Raw genomic sequence first — 20,029 nt, forward strand, 5'->3', positions numbered from 1 at the left:
AGTGAAACGATCACAGAGACACTGTCGAGCCTTTAGAGATCCAACATTATTAGATCTACCACAAGTTAAGACCAAATGTGGACAGACCTCGTTTAAGTTTTCGGCTGCGAGTGCCTGGAACAAACTGCCAAGAGAGATTCGCGAGCTCACAACACTCGCGCAATTTAAAGGCAGAACGTTCACTTACACTCGCACTCACACGGCCAGCGTAAATCATATTTGTACAAGTCAAATGTAATTTTTATATATAATTTATACATTTTAGATTTGTAATTGTAATTCTTATTGCTTGTAATTATTTTTAACTGGTCACCGATTAATACCAGTCGATCTATATCTTGATCGACTGACCGGTTTCTTACCAGGATAAATAAAGTTATTATTATTATTATTATTAACTATTGACTTAATAATTGATAACAATACCAACACTATCACTTCCATGGAATATAAGGAATACGTGATCTGAAGTACCTGGGAGTCATTATTGACAGGACTCTTAGTTGGAAACATCATATTAATTACATACGTATGATGCACGATCCTCGCAGTAGAGAGCGCTATTTGTGCAATAGCGAAAAATCAGACATGAAAAAAATCAGGCCTGTACGGGATTCGAACCACTGACCTCTGCGATACTAGTGCAGCGCTCTACCAATTGAGCTAACAAGCCAACTGGGAGCAGGCCGTTAAGTTGATTCGTAATAAACCCGTGATGATAAATCAGATACAATGAATATATGAAATCCATATATTTTGAACTGCGGTTGTAGATACGTATGATGTAGGTGTAATCACCAACATCAGACGTTTTGTCCCGTCTGATACACTCCTCAAAATCTATTATTCTCTGATTTTTAACAGCGCCTCGTTGGCTATCTATCATCTCATATCCAACAAGCGCGAGTGGAATAATTGTTTTACTAAAAACGCCCCCAAGATATTAGACAAATCTTACCAAATCTTAATTTTCTAGCTGATGCGTACGCTTACCATATTTGTAGATTATGGTATATGGGCTCCTATACCATAATGGCTAAGCCAATAAAAAGTCTTCAATTGCATTACCCAATGATCCAGTTTTTAATAATTCCCTTTAAAACTGGATCATTGGATAATGCAATTCAGGAATTTTTAGTGGCTTAGCCATTATGGTATATGAGCTAATATACCATAATCTAACATCTGTCCATTGTAACATCCGGTTTCTTCTTACAAAATAAAGTCGAGAAGATTTGTCTAATATCTTGGGAGCGTTTTTTTTTTTAATAAAACAATTATTCCACTCGCATTTGTTGGATGAGATAATTATAGCCAACTCGGTGCTACGCGCCTCGTTGGCTATCTATCATCTCATATCCAACGCGCGCTCGTGGAACAAATGTTAACTATGGCATAGTTACTGGGGTCAAGCTGCTGAAACCGTCAAATGAACAAAATCCTTAAGTTAAAAAAGCGTGTTCTTCGATTTATATGGTATGGAATACACAGCTCATACTATTTATTTCTGCAAATATTTTACCTGTTAACATGACGTACCTTAAAACTGTGGCTGCCCAAATGCATAATGTATCATATGGCATTACTCCCTCTAAAATATCAAATCTCTTTACTCAATTTCATAAAATTCACACATACAATACGAGATTTTCTAATGCTGGCAGTTATTATGCCAACAAATCAAGGCTTAAACAACAACTCTCTCCATTTTCAAGACTAGGTCCTAAAGTATGGAATAATCTTCCATGTAGCTTGCGCTCCTTGCCTAAAAGGTCTTATAGCAAATTAAAAGTTCATACACTTTTGTTAAAATTACTCAACAATGAAAACAATTATGACTCTAAAAAAACGATTGTTGCTAAAATGACTGGTGGACTTAGGGAACTAAAATAGCAGCTTCTATATTTATTTACATTAATAACCCGTACTGTAAACTATTCATACTTTAATTTACTTTATTTGCTTCGTTGTTAATCATAATCATATACTTGTTTGAATCAATTTCACTTTTCTAAATTAACAGTATTGTAATCTCCTGTTAATTTTTATTTCCAACCTCCTTGATATAATTTAACATTGTCTGCAACCACCCGACTCGATTAGCTTTGCTGCATTCGGGTGGGTATTTCTCTCACCTTTTGTATTTATTTCTTCTTAAATAAATATATGATAAGTTTGGTAGAATATCGTATATTGTAAGGAAAGATGGTGAAAGAAATAAAATTGTTGTTGTTGTTGTTGTAAGTTATTAGAATGCGTTTGGAGAATACAAGATAACGAATCATCGTTCAATCGAAATGTGACCAACAAGCTTTAAACTATCAGCGCCATACACTTGCTTCACAATGTAAGTTCCAATTGCACTGTCGTCATACTCCTCGCCTTCTTCCCTGTCATCTTTTTAAGTAAATAAGTATTTCCCGTTTTGTTTAAACAAACGAAAGATGTTAATGCTGACTTAACGTCTACGTGGATAATGCTGTTGTTTTTGTTGTTCTATTTAAGATTTATAGTCAAAATAGCATTACAGTTCGTAAAAAAAACCTTTCTGAGCGCCCCTTTCAATTCAACGCGCCCCCCCCCCCCCCTTCACTCCACTTTTCGCCTAAATTTAAATAAGCACCGACACAGGTGCTTATTAGAGGAAACACGAAATGCAGTTACCTTACCTTTCTGTTGTAAAGGATTTCTCTTCTCTTGGTTGTCGACGGTCACGCCAACAGTGGTTCTTTTCATTCCAACAAAAACAGGAAGTAAGAAAGGCTGTTTTTAAACCACTCCGCTGCGCCTCGTGGATTACAAACTTTTCGCATGTTCTTCCGACATCCCTCCTGGTTTATCAGCCAGGAAATCGATAGAAAGTGGGTTTCTAGCTTAACTATCTTGAAAACAACTATCAATACAAAACACGTCATGATATGACTTGGTACTGTTTTAGTAGTTTGTTGACTTGGTACTGTTTTAATAGTTTGTTGTATCGAAAAATGTTTGTCATGAAGAATCACTATCATGTGGGCTGAAAGTCCACAAAAAAATATCAGTTTTACTGGTCTAACAAGAGGAGATCGCTTAGGAAGCCTTTAAAACAAAAACAGAAGATTCCCCATATATCCCTAAATTACGATAATCAGAAAAATAATTGTATTTTGTTGATGGTGACCCAGCTTTTGCCGGCTAATAACCTTTTTTCCGATAATATTTAACTTCAATTATAACTATATCATTTGACGTGAAACTTCCCCAAGTTGTTGAAACAGTCATTGCTAGGTCATTATTTAATTTACGGTAATCTTGGAATCTCTTATTTAGACCGTAGTAGATTTTGCAGATTGTCCCCCCTTAGCACTATCTGTTCATTTTAAGAATAAAATATACTATGATTGTTGATATTGCTGCGATGCATCTCATTACCATTATTACTATTATATAATTATCTCATTATATATTCTTTAACTAGGAGCCCTACCTCTATTAATTGCTACTCTTACAAAACCCCGTCAGGCCTATATAGGAAGATACTTTCTCATTGTTTCAACAACAAAGAACAAAGTAGCATTAGCTGGGATGGATCGCATTAAACACGGTGTAAAGCCTCTGTAGAATCGCCTCCAACCCCCTTCATCGTAATAAAGTTTTCTTATACAATCCCTAATGCTATTAAATCGCCTCTTCTCCACCACAGAATCATCGGCTTGCATAGATGACTTGATAACATCCGTAGGGTACGTAAGGAACCAATATAGAAATCCCCCAGTTCCACCAGAGGCAAGTAATGCCATGGGGGACAAGTCAAATACCGTACCCCCTTCGGGTATCGATAGAGTTCGACATAACTCATAGAAACCTGGAAGAATAAAAAGAGAATTACAGTATGTGAGAAAGCTATGTTGTAATCTGTGTCCTCCTTTCAATTTGTAAAGAAAAAAGAGGACAAGCCATGTCAGTTGTCAGTATTTCAATCACACTCGTTCATTACGAAGGACAAAAGCTGAGGTTTTCTTAAATTCATCACGGGGACGCTTTACAGATATGGGTAATGTAACTCTTCCCTGTTTTTAGCACAAACCTTCTTTGTCTCCTGCTAAGGGTGACCTTGAAACTGTTGGCTCCAGACTAATGTTAATTATTATTACTTTTTTTCATATAAAAGCTAAGTTAGTGAGCAGCACTAAAACGTCTTAAACGTACTCCAATAAGTTTAGCTAAGGCAGACTTTCTGATTATGGTATATAGACTAGCTTCTTGTGTCGCACTGCCACTACGACGCCCCACAGAAGTCTGCATTATAAAAAAAATAAGCACTGGAGTTCATAGTGCTTCTCGCTAGATTTGCTTTTGAGGAAAAAAATTGTCAAACAAACATTGGCAAAATCTGTGGTTCAATACGATTGTACGTTCGATTGGCTCGGGTCTAAGATTGAACCCTACCGCTGAGATAAACTGATTCCTTGTTTAAAGAGGGTAAATTTCGAAAGAAACTGCGGTGCTGCGGTGGGGGGAACAAGGTAATTTGGTTTTACCAAATGAGTTTATAATGTAAATCGGCCACCGTAAACAGTTTAATAGCTGACGTTTCGAGCGTTAGCCCTTCGTCAGACCCCATTCACTCTGACGAAGGGCGGCTAACGCTCGAAACGTCAGCTTTTAAACTAATTCCGTGTTTGTTTAACTTACCAAAGAAAGCTGAACTAGCTGGTATATTCCTAAGCCATGTGGCAGGCAGACCTTGATAAGCTCCTCGGATTCCATGGTTTCTTACAATAACATATGCTGCATGAAACACATTCCTATACATGACTGACTCTCCAGATTTCGCTCGTATTATTTGGATTTGCATCTTAGACTTGAACTAAAACAGACCAAACGTGTACAGTATTTTGTTAGACTCTTTAAAGTAACAAATTGAACTATAAATTTTGTCAGCGCCGAAAGCAATGACTGTATGATTTTATACTCCTTTCAACTTTTTTGTAGACTTCACTGTAACCTGGGATTTGAATGTGACAAGAAGACTAAAACGTTAGTGGTGGAAGGAGAGAGTTTAACCCTTGGCCTTTGCTGGCTCATCTTCAGGAGCACTGATTACCCTTCTTTTACACAAGGAAAATTGTATCCCTACCATCGGCCCCGACTTATCACCTTCGTAAACCGCCATTACTATCTAGGTCTACCTTTTTCAATTGAAACCCGAAGGAAAAAAGTTGTTTTGAAATCTTGTTTCAAACCTGTCCAATAAACGTTGGACTTCATCTGAAATATTAAACGAGCTCTTAACGTCATTTCATTTCCAAAACACGAGGGGGCTGGAATAGGTAGAGACAGTTATCCAAACCCGACACGCACTGCACAATTTGCGAAACTCTGTAAAATCCTCCCAACCCAAACCTGTAAAACAAACAGGAGCGGATCCAGAAAATCCCGAAAGGGAAAGCCGAAGAAATTGTGGTGATAGCATAGTTGGTAACGTTTGTTCCTTCAACAAGCTTGTCACCGGAAGAAGCGTTTTTCAACACATTAGGTCATAAGAGGTGACCACATCCGCACATATAATAAGTTGAAAACTAGGTCATGATTTGATTTTGGAGCAAACAGAGGGGTCGATGTTGCTTCAGAACACCATCTCCTAGAAAAAAGCCATAAAACGCCATCAAGATGCTGAAGATGATGAGATAAAGAACAGATTCCAGCTCACCAACTTCAATACGTGCCAGATGTTGGCAAGCCTTCGGAAGAACCAACAGCATCCAGGTAGAGGAGACCAAAACGCAGTCAACAGTGTGACAAGGTATGATAAGTGAAGACGATATGATGTTTGGGTATGCTGCGAAGGAAGTGCAAACGGCATAAGACTCCGAAGAACACTGACAAAAGCCAGGTGAAGGCACTGCACCGCAGCAGAACGATAGAGACCGTATCCAATACTCCGAAGCCAACAGGGAAGTTAAGCGAGACATCAGGAACAACCTACGGACGTCATCGCGAGACAAGTAGGGAAAAGATCAAGCAAAGGCGATGAATAAGAACCTTATTCCATCACAAGAACACTGGCAGGTGATAGAAAGATCGGTAACAGACCTATTCGAGACAAAAGCGGACGGACAACAGCTGACCAAGAAGAGTGCAGAAGGTGGGCAGAACCCCTCAGGGACCTACCCACCAAGCGAGATACTTGTCATATCTTTGCAGGTCAATGAGAACAGGCAAGTGCAGTGGAAATCAAGAGAGTCATTAGGCATCTAAAGAATTGAAAAGTAGCTGGTCTCGACAGAAGCCATCAAAACAGATCAAAATATTTCGACCAAAAATGTTGCATACGTTCTTTGACAATTTCAAGTAAATGAACGAAATAACTAGTGACTGGAAAGAAGGCTACCTAGTCATACTTCAGTGCAGGGAAACCCTGAAAGAAGAAAAGAATTGACAATTGAAACGTACGGTAGAGTCTAATGGGGAGAAATTGAAATGAGAGGTAGACAAACGACTGTTGTGTGAACAGGCTGGGTTTAAGAGGAAACAGTCATGTACAGATCACAATGCTACCGTAAGAATTATCTTGAGGCAGTCAAGTGGAATTCTCCCATTTCTGCGATCTTGGGAGAGTACGAGCAGGCTATGACTGCGTTGCCTGGGACGTGATTTAACAGCTAATACGCCAGAATGGCAGAAGAAAACATTATCTTCAAAGAGGAGATCAATGGGTGAAAGCACCTGAAAAGTCATCTACAACGGAGTTTTTCGAAATGCTCGTTAGAGTGCGCAGCAAAGCTTGGTGTAGCTTGGTGTGGGACCCTCAGGACCCGGCTGGAAGATCTGAAAATCTTCGACGACTTTGTCCTTGTAACCCATAATCACCTGAGGATGCAATCCAAATCAACAACACTGGCAACTGAAAATCTCGGTGCAGATGAGTCAATTTAAGATCAGGTAATCCAAGGAAGAGGCGTCGAAGTGAGACAAGATAAAACTGGAAGAAAGAAATCGATCAAGTAGAAAACTTTGCGTTTCATAGAACTATCATAAGAAAGGATAGTGAATCTCAGCGGAGTATACGCGAGGATCGTTTTAGCAAGAACTGCATTCACTATCCCAGCACCTGTAAGGACATCAAAAGTGATATCCAGAAAGACCAAACTAGCCAATACCAACGTGAAGTCTGTCCTTGTTTATGGCTCTGAAACATGGAGATTAACAAAAGCACCCTCCAACATGCTACAGATCTTTGTCATCAGTTGCTTGTGGCTCATCAAGGACATCTACTGGCCAGACATCATTCAAAATAAAGAACCCTGGGAAAGATCAGCATTCAGATAAATGGGTGCCAGTGGGGTTGGATAATGGGCACACACTCAGAAAGCCAATCAGTAAAGTTTATAGTCATGCACTGGCGTGGGACATACTGGGAAAGAGGACGCAAGGTTGTCCCAGGAACAGCTGGTGTGGAAAAAGACCATAGGCAATCAGATGGCATCAGATGGCATCAACTTCAGTGAAGCACCAGATATGATGCTTCTAACAGGTGAAAGATAATTCCAAACAAGGCCTCAGTGAGAATAAGAGCAATATCAAGTGAGGAGAGCATTTTGGAATACTAACAAATTGTAGTTACCATTGTGTTGTTTTCATTATATTTCTACATTCATAATCACCACATTTCCAACCCTGAAACTAGTACTTATGGAAAATAAAGACTCACCAAATCAATGGGTCCTTCAACCAAAGCAGCAACAGCACCTGTAAACATACCACATAGAAAATATTCTGGAACTGAAAGGCGCTGACCAAGACGATCTTTTCCAGCAAAAAATGCAGTTATCTATGGAGCAAAAAGTGTCAACCTGAATACTAATAAATTGGTCTTTTTTCTGTGTGTGTGCTGCAAGTACCTCATACACTCAAATAAGAACATCTTATAATAGTCAGCATTTGCTGTCTCTGTAACCAAGTGATGGATAGTAACTAAGAGGGAACTTTCATATCTACAAATATAGAGAACTTTCTTCGAGGTATTCCTTCAAAGGTGGATCTTATCCCACACATACTTCAACACTTTTGAAAGACTGCAGCAAGTTGAAAATGTTGAGATTTTTTTATTTTCACCTTAACTTCTGAAATTATTATTTGGAGGTGCATTGTGTTACCTCTTTTATGTGTTACTGTTATAATCAAAGATCCACAAAGGACATTAACATTACTCCAGGCATATTGCAAAATGTTCTTTAACTTCAATAAAAATTGTAGAAGCCAAGATGCTGTTTGAAGTTGACCGTCGTGGTTAAACTTTGCCCTCGCCATAAAAGGATGGACTGATATAAAAATGATAAGGTTACTAAACATTATATAATGCATAATTGACCACTGTATTATCCAAAATTTTCAAATATGATTCTTTTCCTAAGCTCAAAAGGTGATGTTGATGTAACAGTAACGCATAAAAGAGGTAACACAATGCACCTCCAAATAATAATTTTAGAAGTTAAGGTGAAAATAAAAAAATCTCAACATTTTCAACTACAAAACTTCATCAGGAATCTATCATTCTGACAAACATTTCACTCTGTAAATGTCAATGAAAAGAAGGTCTTCTTCTAAATTAAGTCGCTATTTCCAGATTGCAAGAATGTACAAACTCTCATTATTCTTTTTTTAGGACAGAGTAGCAATGATATGTTCAACTTGCCTGATAATAGGATGTAAAAAGAGTTGCTCTGAAAAACATCTGACCCACAATGGGTGAGCCTGGAGAAATAATGGGTGATTTGAAACATGATTATTGAGCAGTTAAATACTTTTTTAAAGGTTATTTTGACTTGAACATTTTTTATTCTGGTCAAAACAAATACAGCTGTTATGGCATACACTTTTGTTAATCAGCCACTGTGGAAAAGGATCAAAGAAAGATCAGCAGATAAACCACTTGATTGAAATACTTTTCACTTTAATCACTCTGGAGAGTTGTAGTTTGAAAGTGAAATGGTACAGTTGGTTGTAATTGGACTCCTGTAATTGGACAGTTACTGGTACTCCTGTTCTGTAGTTGTCTAAATTTTGCTAATTGCTTGCAATTGCTGATGGTTATGTGACCAGGTGAAGTTCTAATCTGTCTGTATTCACATGGATGATTAACAAAGTTTAAGGCTGCAAAGTGGGCATCAGAGTCCAATTTGTTAAACAGAGGTATGAAACTGAGACAAAATTTGAGGAAGAAACCAGCTATCGGTTTTATGTTTTCATAAAAAACAACAAAATATAAAACAAGAGCATGCATACATAATGTATGAAAACCACAAAGTAGGAGTCATATTTGTTAATTATGAGCATCATTTCAGACAAAATTGAATAATGTGAAATCCTGTCACCAGGCAAAATCTGCCACAACAGCAATGCCTATTGTCCAATTACATTGTCCAGTTACAAGCATGACATATACACTACCCTATAAATACTCAAATCAGATGGGTGAAAACCAATCAAGACCAGTTATTTCATTACAGTCTTGATATACAGACAGAATTAAATTTCACTTTTTCATTTTTCATTTACCATTAACATATAGTTATTAACATATAGCTAGCAGCACCAGCCAGCAAGATGAAGCCAATCCTGTGTTCTGATTGGCTACCCCAGCAAGCAAGATGGGCCCATCTCACCTGCTCAGGATTGCCTGCTTTGATCCTGTATGAGAAAAGTGTGTGGAGCAGACTAACAAAGTTCATAGCTTTTGGACAAAGTCAGCGACAAAGTCAAAAAAAGCAACAGAAGACAGTCAAAACAAAGGAAAAATATAACGACCCTCTGGGGTTTATTGTGCTACAAACACGGTGGCTTTCTTTCCTGGATCTCAAAATAAACAAGTCATTCTTGATTCTTATTACTAACAGCAAAATCTTTTTACCATATAATAAATCTTTTATTGACCAAGCTAGTTTGGTCAACATTACTAAATATTAGCCTCCTTCTTTATTTGTGTTTTCATGGACCACAACTTCGTCTCAGTCCATAAAAACACAAGAAAAGAACTTGGCCAATATCCAGCCATCTTGACCTAACACTTGGTCAATGAGGCAGGTATAATTAGCCAAGCCTAAAAGGGGAGTTCCAATTATCGGTAGGTTATTTTTCAGCTCTTCACTTTTTCACAAATTTTCACTGGCTGATGAAGAGTTTATTCTCAGGAATTTAGAGAGTCATTAATCATGCTGAGAGAGTCAACCGGCTTTTAAGTAGTAAGAGAGCGGGCTTTCCTTTCTTCATTCCACAACGAATGGGGTTAGGACAAAACACTGACTCCGGGTCAACTGACCCCCTACTGACCCCCTCTTAAATTCCTGGAAATCATGAATTGAAGCTAACGATAACCTAACGATACAAAATTACGATATAATAATACACTCACCTCTTAAATTCCAAAATGGCGGAAGATGGTCGATCTGATTAATGCCTATAGTCTGCCATAGTCCAAACTCGTTTCACCACAATTGTTAGTTCTCCTATACTCCTAAACGAGTGGCAAATGTGTCGAAACATTGTGTACTTCGTTGTATACGTTTCCACCGAAAAGGATTGTTTTTCTTCGACCAAAGCGTGAGAAACCGGAAGTTTGAAGTGTTTTAATAGTGCCAGGTCACGCTCTAATGACAATGCATTAAGTAACGAAAGCAAGCGGAAAAATAAGAATGAGTTTAGAGCAAAAGGAGTAAAATTGATAAAAAAGCAGTTCTACATACCAGACAAACCTGCCTTGTTCGTCAACACGTGCGAGCGGTAAATGGACGACGGAACCTGGAACTGACAACTTTTGGACCTTTCCTTTGGAACTTTTCGACTTTTGGACCTTTCCGGTTTTCCGATAGAGGTTTCATTTCTTTTTGTTTATTCTTCTATTTGGTGGAACGCAGTTCCCATTTGCCACTCGTTTATGAGCATGGGAGAACTAACAATTGTGGTGAAACGAGTTTGGACTATGGCAGACTCGTGGTGTTAAGCAGATCGACCATCTTCCGTCGTTTTGGAATTTAAGAGGTGAGTCATATTATTATATCGTAATTTTGTATCGTTAGGTTGTTATCGTTAGCTTCAATTCATGATTTCCAGTGAATTTAAGAGTGGTTCAGTAAGGGGGGCTCGGTAGGGGATCAGTTGACCCGGGGTCAGTGTTTTGTCCTAGCCCCAACGAATGAGGTTTTCTTTTAATCAATGCAGATGTGTTGTTACCTTGTTTTTTTTTTCACGATAATCTGTGGTTAAAATTCAACTCATCACTCATAAGCTTCTTGTATATGATTTTCGATAGATAAGATGTGAATGATAAACAGGAGCGGACAAATGAGTACAATATGTATGGGGGCCAGCGAACTGAGACCAATTGAGAATTCTGATCGACATCCAAAACGTGAAAAAATTTATATATTTGAGGATGATATCCTTAACACTTACATTTTGAGACAGTTGAGACATTTTTGAACAGTTGTTTAGTCTCTCAACAAAATCAAGCATTGTAAAAACGTCAAAGGGAGTGCGAAAGCTAAATTCTTTTATAGCTGTAAGGCTTATGTTCCCTCGGTATTTTGCGGTAGGAAAAAGTCAAGTTCCTTACATACCGGTACATGTAAATATAACAGAGCTCTCTTCCCCGTAGCAAAACTCAGAGGGTCATAAAATACTCCCAAGAAGTAAGACAACAAGCAAAACGCAAAGGCTTCTCACCAACTCCTTTGTATAGTCCTCCAATTCCTTCCCATTTCATCGTTTTCACAAAACAATCCAGAAGTCCGTTGTATACCGGTTTTTCAACGGGTTGTGTTTGTAGGCGAACCTTAAGGGTATCGAATGGATGACCGACTAGGCAAACAGCTATACCGCTAAATGTTCCAGACACTAAGTTTTTTACAGTTCTTCTCACAAAAGATTGTTCACCGGCCGGTATAGACTCCGAGCTTTTTCCCTGCTCTATTTTGGAGTTCGCCATGTTGATTCGTGACTTCACTAATTAAAATCGTTTGAATTGTAAAGTACCAGCAAGGTCACACACGTCACATTAGGCGTTTTTGATGTCACGGCACCCGATTCGCTCGAAATTAACCGCTTACATGCGGATTATATTAGCATCAAATTAACGCATGTAAGCGGTAAAAGTAGGGCCTATTTACCTATCGTGAGATGAAGGAAATCAAGGCCTGGTATCACAGCCAGCTAACCCCTTGAAACGCGATTTAGATACCATTATGCCTCCTAAACGAGATTTTAGATCGAAAAAAAATTTGAATTTAGTAACTTTCAAAGGGGGAAAAGATCTGAGGAAGGCGAAGTTTAGTGTTCCTGTTCGATATGCCGCCCAGCAATTTATTGATTCAACGCCTGTGGCCGCCGGATCTTTGAACGCTGGCAGAGGTTTTTCTCCAGATCAAGAAGATCTTCCCCATATTGACGAACCTCATGGCTTAAGAACTGAAAAAAAATCAAAGGTTACAAAAGTACGGCTGAGGCGCAAGCTGAAAGCTTACCATGAAAGGGAAGCCACGCTGGCTGCGTCCTGGCTCAATGTAAGAGAGCTGCTTGTCTCAGCACTCTTGACAAGACAGGCTTTGCCTTTGGAGCAGATGTGTGTCATTCCTTTTTGCCAAGAAAAGGCATGCGGCAGATGCCTTGACTGCAGTCCTGGGCACTTTATGTGTGAAAAGCACATCAATTTGGTTCACGCAGGAGGTAGATCACTTCATCACCCAGAAGTTTGGAAGGTGAATTTAAGTTTTTTGGAGCACAATCTCGTCAGCTACCTTAAAATATTCAGTTATGTTGTGAAACCCAATTGCATGTCTACTCTGGCCGTTTGCCAGTTTCGTTTGTTGTATGTTGTCTTGTGGTTTTATTTCAGGGCGGTATCCTTTCCTCTTTTTTCTTACTGTTACTGCACTATTACTTTTTAAAACTTATGTAGTTTTTCTCAACTTCAATGTGTATTGTAGCGAAAGCCGAAACCGTGTACCTCCCTGTTAGAACGAAATGTGTTACTTTCGTTACCACCCCTTGAGGTGGTTGTTGTTGTGTGTGTAATAAAGACAACATGGCCGCTTGTTGTGTTCGATCAGTACGTTAGAAATTAAGTGCCTGCGGACCCGAAAATGGACTTATCACATTGGCGGCAGCGGTGGTCCACTCCTATCAGGTCAGAGAATCCTTTCAAAACGGATTTGGAGGCGCTTAGCCCGTTTTTTGTACGATCGGAGGTCGGGGATAGCACACTTCCAGCGACCGAAATACCACGTGCTTCGACTTCAAAGTCACCAGAGGTCGGGGATAGCACACTTCCAGCGACCGAAACACCACGTGCGTCGACTGCAAATCCATTCCGACGTAACGATGCTGACTTGTTAACCCTCGCAAAGTCATCAGAGGTCGGAGATAGCACACTACTTCCAGCGACCGAAACGTCACGTGCTTCGATTGCAAATCCATTCCGGCGTAACGATGATGACTTGTTAACCCTCGCAAAGTCACAAGGGTTGACGGTGGTCCGTCAAACAAGGAAACCTGTTAAACTACCGGAAGATTTCGATGGAAAACAACCCCTGAACGAATATCTGATGCATTTTGAGCGCTGCTCGATCGTCAATGGATGGACCGAGGAAGAAAAGGCGATGTTTCTGGCCGCCAGTCTTCGTGGTGACAGTAGGAAATTATTAAGTGGACTCACGGATTCAGATTGTCAACAATACGACAAAATTGTGGAGAGATTGCAGCTACGATTTGGCGTGGAGAAACAAGCCGAGTTACATCAGGCCAGGCTGTTAAATCGTCGACAATTCGAAGGTGAGAGTTTGCAAGTGTTAGCTACAGATATTCGTTCAATGGTAGATCTAGCATACCAGGATTTGGGTGCTTCCGTGCAGGAACGTTTTGCTGTCCAACATTTTATTGATGCTTTGAGTGATAAGGATGATAGGCTGTATCTTAGACGGGAAAAACCGGGAACTCTCGACCAAGCCCTTTCCTTAGCTAGAGAGTTGGAATCCCTCCGACTTCTAGACAACAATAATTCTTTCAGACGGGCGGGTAGTAAAGTCAGAGCCATGGAAACAGAACGAACACAATTGCAAACAAAGGTGGATGGGCTTAGGCTTCAGATAGACCAGCAACAACAGCAATTAGAAGCTCAGCAAAGCATCATCACGCAATTGAATGAATTTCTTGCAAACCAACTACAGCCGCAGGGTACCCCAACTATCAGAAATGACGTGCCACAGGGAAACCAAACCAGGGGATGGGAATGCTGGCATTGTGGAAAGAGGGGACACATGACAAAAGAATGCCCTAAACGAAGGGGACGACCGGCAACTAACCAGTACTCGGGAAACGGGAACAGGGTGTCCTCGAGGGCCCAGTAGGATACCTGGACAGTCATGGGCCTCAAAGTTCTAACACTGCAGTTAACAATCTTAGAGAGGGTGGGAATGTGACAGTAGTACCTAATCGGAGATCTCGCCCCTATGGACTTTATGTCATTGGGTTCATAGGACAGAGTAAAGTTGTTTGGCTGGTAGATACGGGTGCCGTGAGAAATGTTTTATCCTATGAGTGCTACAAGAGGTTACCTGAGGATGCTAAATTCCCCTTACGTGAAGATGGCTCACACGTGTTTGTGGCAGACGGGCGCAGAACCAATACGTATGGCACAGGGGAGATTACTATAAGGATAGGAACTCAAGATGTAAGCTTACGTGTACTGGTAGCCGACATTGAGGACTCTGCCATATTAGGCATGGAATTCTTGTCTGATGTAGATGCAAAGATTGACCTAGTTCAGCAACAACTTCTTATCAATGGAGAGGAAATTGACTGTTGTAGTGAGAGTTTCCAGCAACTCAGTCTCAGATGTGTAACTCGCCGTGTTGTAGTGATAGAACCACATTGTGAAGCAGTAATTCCAGTTCATCTTATCCACCGACAGTCCAAAGCTGAAAGTGCTAATCAAGGATTGCGAATCCTAGAGCCCTGTGGCAACCGTCTACAAGACAAAGGCCTGTATGTTGGAAGGACTCTGGTTTCTGCAGGAGATAACGGCCTTGTACCAGTGCGAATTCTTAACACTGCTGACAAAACGCAAACCATCGGTGCTCAGACTGTGGTAGCTGTGGCCAAACCAGTTTCCAACGTGGCAGAGCTGGAGTTTCCTGAAATTAACTCTCAGGGCTCCACAATTGGAATTGACCAAAGCCAGAGGAGGGCGGAGGAAAGTGGAGACTTGTTACCAGATCCACTCAGAGAACTTTGGCGGCGCAGTTCAGAACAGTTGACCGAAGAAGAAAGCGAGGCAGTTGCTGGACTCTTACACCGGCATAAAGACGTATTCTCCTTATCAGAACAAGATCTTGGCAGAACCAACCTAGTGACACACAATATCGACACAGGCGATGCAAGACCAATCAAACAGCATCCTCGCCGCACATCACCATCGAAACATGCGGAAATTGAGAGGCAGGTGGAGGACTTGTTACAACGTGGAATTGTGAAGAAATCCAACAGTCCGTGGTCATCTCCTGTGGTGTTAGTTACCAAGAAGGATGGCTCGCAAAGGTTCTGTGTAGATTACAGACAGGTCAACGCAGTAACAGTCAAAGATGCTTACCCGTTGCCAAGGATTGATGACTCTCTGTGTTCTCTTTCCGGTGCAAAATGGTTCTCCACCTTGGATCTGGCATCGGGGTATTGGCAAGTCCCTATGGACCCAGCTAGCAGTGGTAAAGCAGCCTTCGTAACCATTTCTGGTCTCTACGAGTGGAATGTTATGCCTTTCGGTCTCACTTCATCACCAAGTACCTTTGAAAGATTAATGGAACTGATCTTAGCAGGGCTAAGGTTTGAGACCTGCCTTATCTACCTTGATGATACAATTGTGTATGGGAGAACTTTTCAAGAGGAACTGGAGCGTTTAGAGGAAGTGTTCGTTCGCTTTGCATCAGCTGGACTTAAGTTAAAACCAAGCAAATGTCTGCTGTTCCAGAAACGCGTCGCATATCTTGGCCATATTGTATCTGAGAAGGGCATCGAGACTGACCCTGCGAAGGTTAAACGAGTTCATGAGTGGCCAGTACCTGAGAATGCAACTGAAGTAAAGAGCTTTCTAGGACTTGCCAGTTACTATCGACGTTTTGTTCCAAATTTTGCCCTGGTAGCCAGGCCTCTTCACAAACTGACTGAAGTAAATGTTGACTTTACTTGGACATCCGAGTGCCAGGTGTCGTTTGATACCTTGAAGACCTTGTTGTCCACAGCTCCGGTCTTGTCATACCCAGATTTCACTGCGGAGTTCATACTTGACACTGATGCCAGCAACCATGGTATTGGAGCCGTCTTGAGTCAGTTAAAGAATGGGGTGGAGCATCCAGTTGCTTATGCGAGCAGAACGTTGACCAAGGCCGAGAGAAACTACTGCGTTACGCGGAAAGAGCTGCTTGCTATTGTGGAGTTTGTGAAGCAGTTTCGTCACTATTTGCAGGGGCCGAAGTTTCGCATAAGGACTGACCACGCCCCCCTTCGCTCAGTGCTTAAAGTCAAGGAACCAGAGGGACAGTTGGCAAGATGGATAGAGTTCCTCAGTGTGTTTACATATGAGATTGAGTATCGAGAAGGCCAACGACATCAAAATGCTGACGCCATGTCACGAAGACCTTGTAACGATGGTTGCAAATGGTGTAAGGAGTGGAAGAAGGTGGAGCAAGTGGTTAGTGTTGCTGTTCAGACTGATGTTTCCCAGGGCAGGAGTGACGAGTTTGTAAAGGAGCAAACGGAAATTCTTCACGATAAGCGAGGTGGAGCAGAATTGTCGTCAGCTACTACTGAACGTTGCTTTACCAATGATCGGCCTGAAACTTGGTGCAAAACGATCAAACTGGAACCAACGTGGACTCGAGAGTACCTTCATGAGCAACAAGCAGCAGATCCTAGCCTAAAGGTGATATTACAGTGCAAAGGTGCAAGTGCAGTCCGACCGAAGTGGGAAGATGTCTCTCCATATGACCGCACAGTGAAGGCACTTTGGGCCCAGTGGGACCAACTGGAAATCCGAGATCAAGTACTATGCCGGAGGTGGGAAGAGGGAAGTGGTACTAGAATACAGTACCAGATTGTACTTCCAAGCAACCTGCAAGAAACGGCGCTCAGAGCTCATCACAACCATACAACTGCAAGTCACCGGGGTGTCAACAAGACACTGGGAGCGCTTAGAGCTCGGTACTACTGGCCAGGCCTAACTTCACGAGTCAAGAGATGGATCAAGGTTTGTCATGAGTGTGGTGCCAAGAAGAGCTGGGGACGGAAGCGACGTTCGCCTCTGAAGCAATATGTGGTTGGTGCTCCGATGGAACGTCTTGCGATGGACATACTTGGACCACTGCCTCAGACACCTCGTGGTAATAAATTTGTTCTTGTTGTAACCGACTACTTTACCAAGTGGACTGAAAGCTATCCTATCCCGAATCAAGAAGCTGTTACAGTAGCTGAAAAGTTGGTGGGTGAGTTCGTGTGTCGTTTTGGAGTTCCTCAGGAGTTACATAGTGATCAGGGAACAAACTTTGAGTCCAAAGTCATGGCTGAAGTGTGTAAGCTCTTGGATATCGAGAAAACTAGAACCACCCCATTGCATCCACAGTCAGACGGACAGGTGGAACGGTACAATCGAACATTGGTTGAAATGCTGCGAGGAAAACTTAAAGAAAGTCAAGAGGACTGGGACTTACAACTTCAACCTTGCATGATGGCCTACAGAAGCTCTGTGCATGAGTCTACGGGGGAAACCCCAAACATGCTAATGCTTGGGCGTGAAATTGAAGTCCCACTTGACGTAGTCACTGAGTCAACTCCAGATACGCCGCCTCTGTCAACCGAGTATGCATTGGCTCTTCAACTGAGACTGTCTGGCGCCCACGAGGTAGCACGACGACATCTCGGAAAAGCAGCAGAACGGCAGAAGAGAAACTATGACAAACGAGTGTCCAGTAAGCCTTTCCGGGTGGGAGACAGCGTCTGGCTGCACAACGTACGCCGAAAGAAAGGCAGGAACCCCAAGTTGGATTGTCCGTGGGAAGGGCCTTATTTGGTGGTGTCTGTGTTGTCAGATGTAACCTATCGTATTCAAAAAAGTCGAAGGGCAAAAGCTAAAGTTATTCACGCAGACCGACTCAAGCCATATCTCGGACCAGCATTGAGGAGCTGGATTTCGGAGGAAGGAGAGACTGTTACGCCTGTATCCCAAGTTGCGAGTGTTGGAGAAATTGAGCCTGTTATCCCGGGTGGCTCTGTTCCAACTGTGCTGAGGGAAGGTGTTCTGGATGGCAGCATTGCCGTGGAGTCTCAGAATTCTGTTCATAGTAGCATCCAACCTGATTCAACAACAATGTCCGAGAAGCCTGAATCTGATGCGGAGAACAGTGACGACGAAGCAGACACGGGAAGGGATACAGATGCAGAGATACCTGCTGATGCCCTGCCAGTGGTTCCAGTTGTAGACCAACAGGGCGTGTTGGAGAAGGACAGTGGGACCCCTTCCCGAGGAAGCCTACCACATAATGTACGGACACGTTATGGAAGGGAGCGGAGAGAACCAAATCGTTACGGTGATTGGGTCTAACCCCTTCATTACCTTGGACATTGAACACTCAAATAGACTTTTAAAGAATTTCTTAAGCGTGATAGACAGGAGGAACTTTGAGTGACATTAGTTTCTATTGTTTGCTGATCAGTGCTTGTTGTTTTAGAAGAACTTTACAAGACGTTCAGAGCTGTTGTTAAATTGTTAACTTTATTCGTTCCTGTTAGAGTGGTTAGCACCGTGACACTGAGGACAGTGTCTCTTAGGAGGGGGAGCATTGTAGCGAAAGCCGAAACCGTGTACCTCCCTGTTAGAACGAAATGTGTTACTTTCGTTACCACCCCCCTTGAGGTGGTTGTTGTTGTGTGTGTAATAAAGACAACATGGCCGCTTGTTGTGTTCGATCAGTACGTTAGAAATTAAGTGCCTGCGGACCCGAAAATGGACTTATCACAGTATTATGTCAGTAAAACCTGCCCCATTTTTGTACAGAGGATAAAGCGAGAGCAGGGAGCATTATGTTTTCTTGCAAATGTACATGTAAGTTTCCCTGGATTCAGAACGTAGTTAAGTTTGTTTTTGGAAATTTTGAAAGAGTTGGCTGATTTAAGGGGTATGTGATTTATAGTCACCTAATAACAAAGGATATAATATACTGTTAGGATGAAAGATTTGTACTATATCAGTTTGAGGAGTGTGTCTGGACTACACCTCACAACTTGGATCATGGATATGTGCGTGATATTATAGCTGTTGGTTTGCATGGTAAGTAACTGACAGCAGTGCAATTTGTAACTATTATATTCGGAGATAGGTTCCATTTTTTCTTGTTCTTTTCTTTTATTTAAATGTTTAGGTTACCTCTTCTAGGAAGGTCTTTGTTTCTGTTTTTACTGGTTTTAAGGTGTTGATTATATTGATTTAGAAAGTTTTTTAACAAGGACATTACAAAGAGTAACTGATAAGTTAACTGCAAATTTTCCATTACTAAGTCTGATTTATTCTAACCTAGACAGGTGTCTGTATATTGCAGAAGCTTGTATTTTTTTAGTTTTTTTTCGTTTTCATGAGAATAACTATCACTCTTTTCAGCATGGGTGGGAATTGATAAACAATAGAAAAACAGCAGCATGGACATACTTTGTTGTTTGTCTTTGTACAGGGAAGCAGCATCTCATTAAAATCAAATGCTGTGAGCATGAACCAGAAGCTATAACCCTGGTCAGGAATGGTTTCTGGCCATCTACACCAAAACAACCCCAGGTAGCCTTTGAGCTTGGATTCATGGTCCTGCTCCAATACATTTTCCTAGAATGCAGGGTATCTTTGAAGTCCATTTGTCAGGCACTACAATGATTGGTCCCACCTGCTTCCAAGGTTTACGTAAGTATTCATTTAGAAGTGTTTTATCTTCTGCTCAGGAATACAATTTTTTTTCTTAAGTTA

The 20,029-nt window shown here is 41.3% G+C and overlaps 3 protein-coding genes and 1 long non-coding RNA gene across 5 annotated transcripts in view; 3 read left to right on the top strand and 1 right to left on the bottom strand.

Annotated features, from left to right (window-relative positions):
• Positions 1-1,592: 1,592 nt before the first annotated feature.
• Positions 1,593-12,102, bottom strand: LOC148728629 (mitochondrial substrate carrier family protein G-like). Its single transcript, XM_088762642.1, has 5 exons — positions 11,704-12,102; positions 8,678-8,736; positions 7,694-7,813; positions 4,675-4,849; positions 1,593-3,844 (listed from the first exon to the last, which is right to left on the bottom strand). Exons 1-5 carry the CDS (start codon positions 11,963-11,965, stop codon positions 3,504-3,506), a joined length of 957 nt encoding a protein of 318 aa, XP_088618768.1. The 5' UTR covers positions 11,966-12,102; the 3' UTR covers positions 1,593-3,503.
• The window catches only part of LOC148728630 (uncharacterized), a 52,699-nt gene continuing 43,301 nt past the window's right edge, over positions 10,632-20,029 (top strand). Inside the window, exon 1 of the long non-coding RNA XR_016002287.1 lies at positions 10,632-11,019. This is a non-coding gene — a long non-coding RNA (uncharacterized LOC148728630). The remainder of the gene's footprint in view (positions 11,020-20,029) is intronic.
• Positions 12,222-19,871, top strand: LOC148728631 (uncharacterized). Its single transcript, XM_088762645.1, has 2 exons — positions 12,222-12,734; positions 19,746-19,871. Exons 1-2 carry the CDS (start codon positions 12,222-12,224, stop codon positions 19,797-19,799), a joined length of 567 nt encoding a protein of 188 aa, XP_088618771.1. The 3' UTR covers positions 19,800-19,871.
• On the top strand, positions 12,741-19,349 carry LOC148728632 (uncharacterized). 2 transcript variants are annotated; one of them, XM_088762644.1, is made up of 3 exons: positions 12,741-13,223; positions 13,287-13,806; positions 19,246-19,349. In XM_088762644.1, exons 1-3 carry the CDS (start codon positions 13,119-13,121, stop codon positions 19,248-19,250), a joined length of 630 nt encoding a protein of 209 aa, XP_088618770.1. In that variant the 5' UTR covers positions 12,741-13,118; the 3' UTR covers positions 19,251-19,349. The 2 variants fall into 2 exon arrangements, with proteins under 2 accessions (XP_088618770.1, XP_088618769.1); XM_088762643.1 differs by having other exon boundaries at positions 12,741-13,806.

The sequence above is a fragment of the Stylophora pistillata genome, chromosome 6 (genome assembly GCF_964205215.1).
Source record: "Stylophora pistillata chromosome 6, jaStyPist1.2, whole genome shotgun sequence".
In the NCBI taxonomy this organism is placed as follows: Eukaryota; Metazoa; Cnidaria; class Anthozoa; order Scleractinia; family Pocilloporidae; genus Stylophora; species Stylophora pistillata.

What these genes read in the sequence shown, in the direction of transcription:
- LOC148728629 (XM_088762642.1), bottom strand. Translation starts at nt 11,965, where the DNA reads ATGGCGAACTCCAAAATAGAGCAGGGAAAAAGCTCGGAGTCTATACCG. An exon ending in TTGAAGGACCCATTGATTTG is followed by an intron (nt 4,850 to 7,693) that starts GTGAGTCTTTAT and finishes GGTCTGTTTTAG; the next exon opens with TTCAAGTCTAAGATGCAAAT. An exon ending in AGCTAGTTCAGCTTTCTTTG is followed by an intron (nt 3,845 to 4,674) that starts GTAAGTTAAACA and finishes TTATTCTTCCAG; the next exon opens with GTTTCTATGAGTTATGTCGA.
- LOC148728631 (XM_088762645.1), top strand. Translation starts at nt 12,222, where the DNA reads ATGCCTCCTAAACGAGATTTTAGATCGAAAAAAAATTTGAATTTAGTA. An exon ending in ATCACCCAGAAGTTTGGAAG is followed by an intron (nt 12,735 to 19,745) that starts GTGAATTTAAGT and finishes GTCTTTGTACAG; the next exon opens with GGAAGCAGCATCTCATTAAA.
- LOC148728632 (XM_088762643.1), top strand. Translation starts at nt 13,119, where the DNA reads ATGGACTTATCACATTGGCGGCAGCGGTGGTCCACTCCTATCAGGTCA.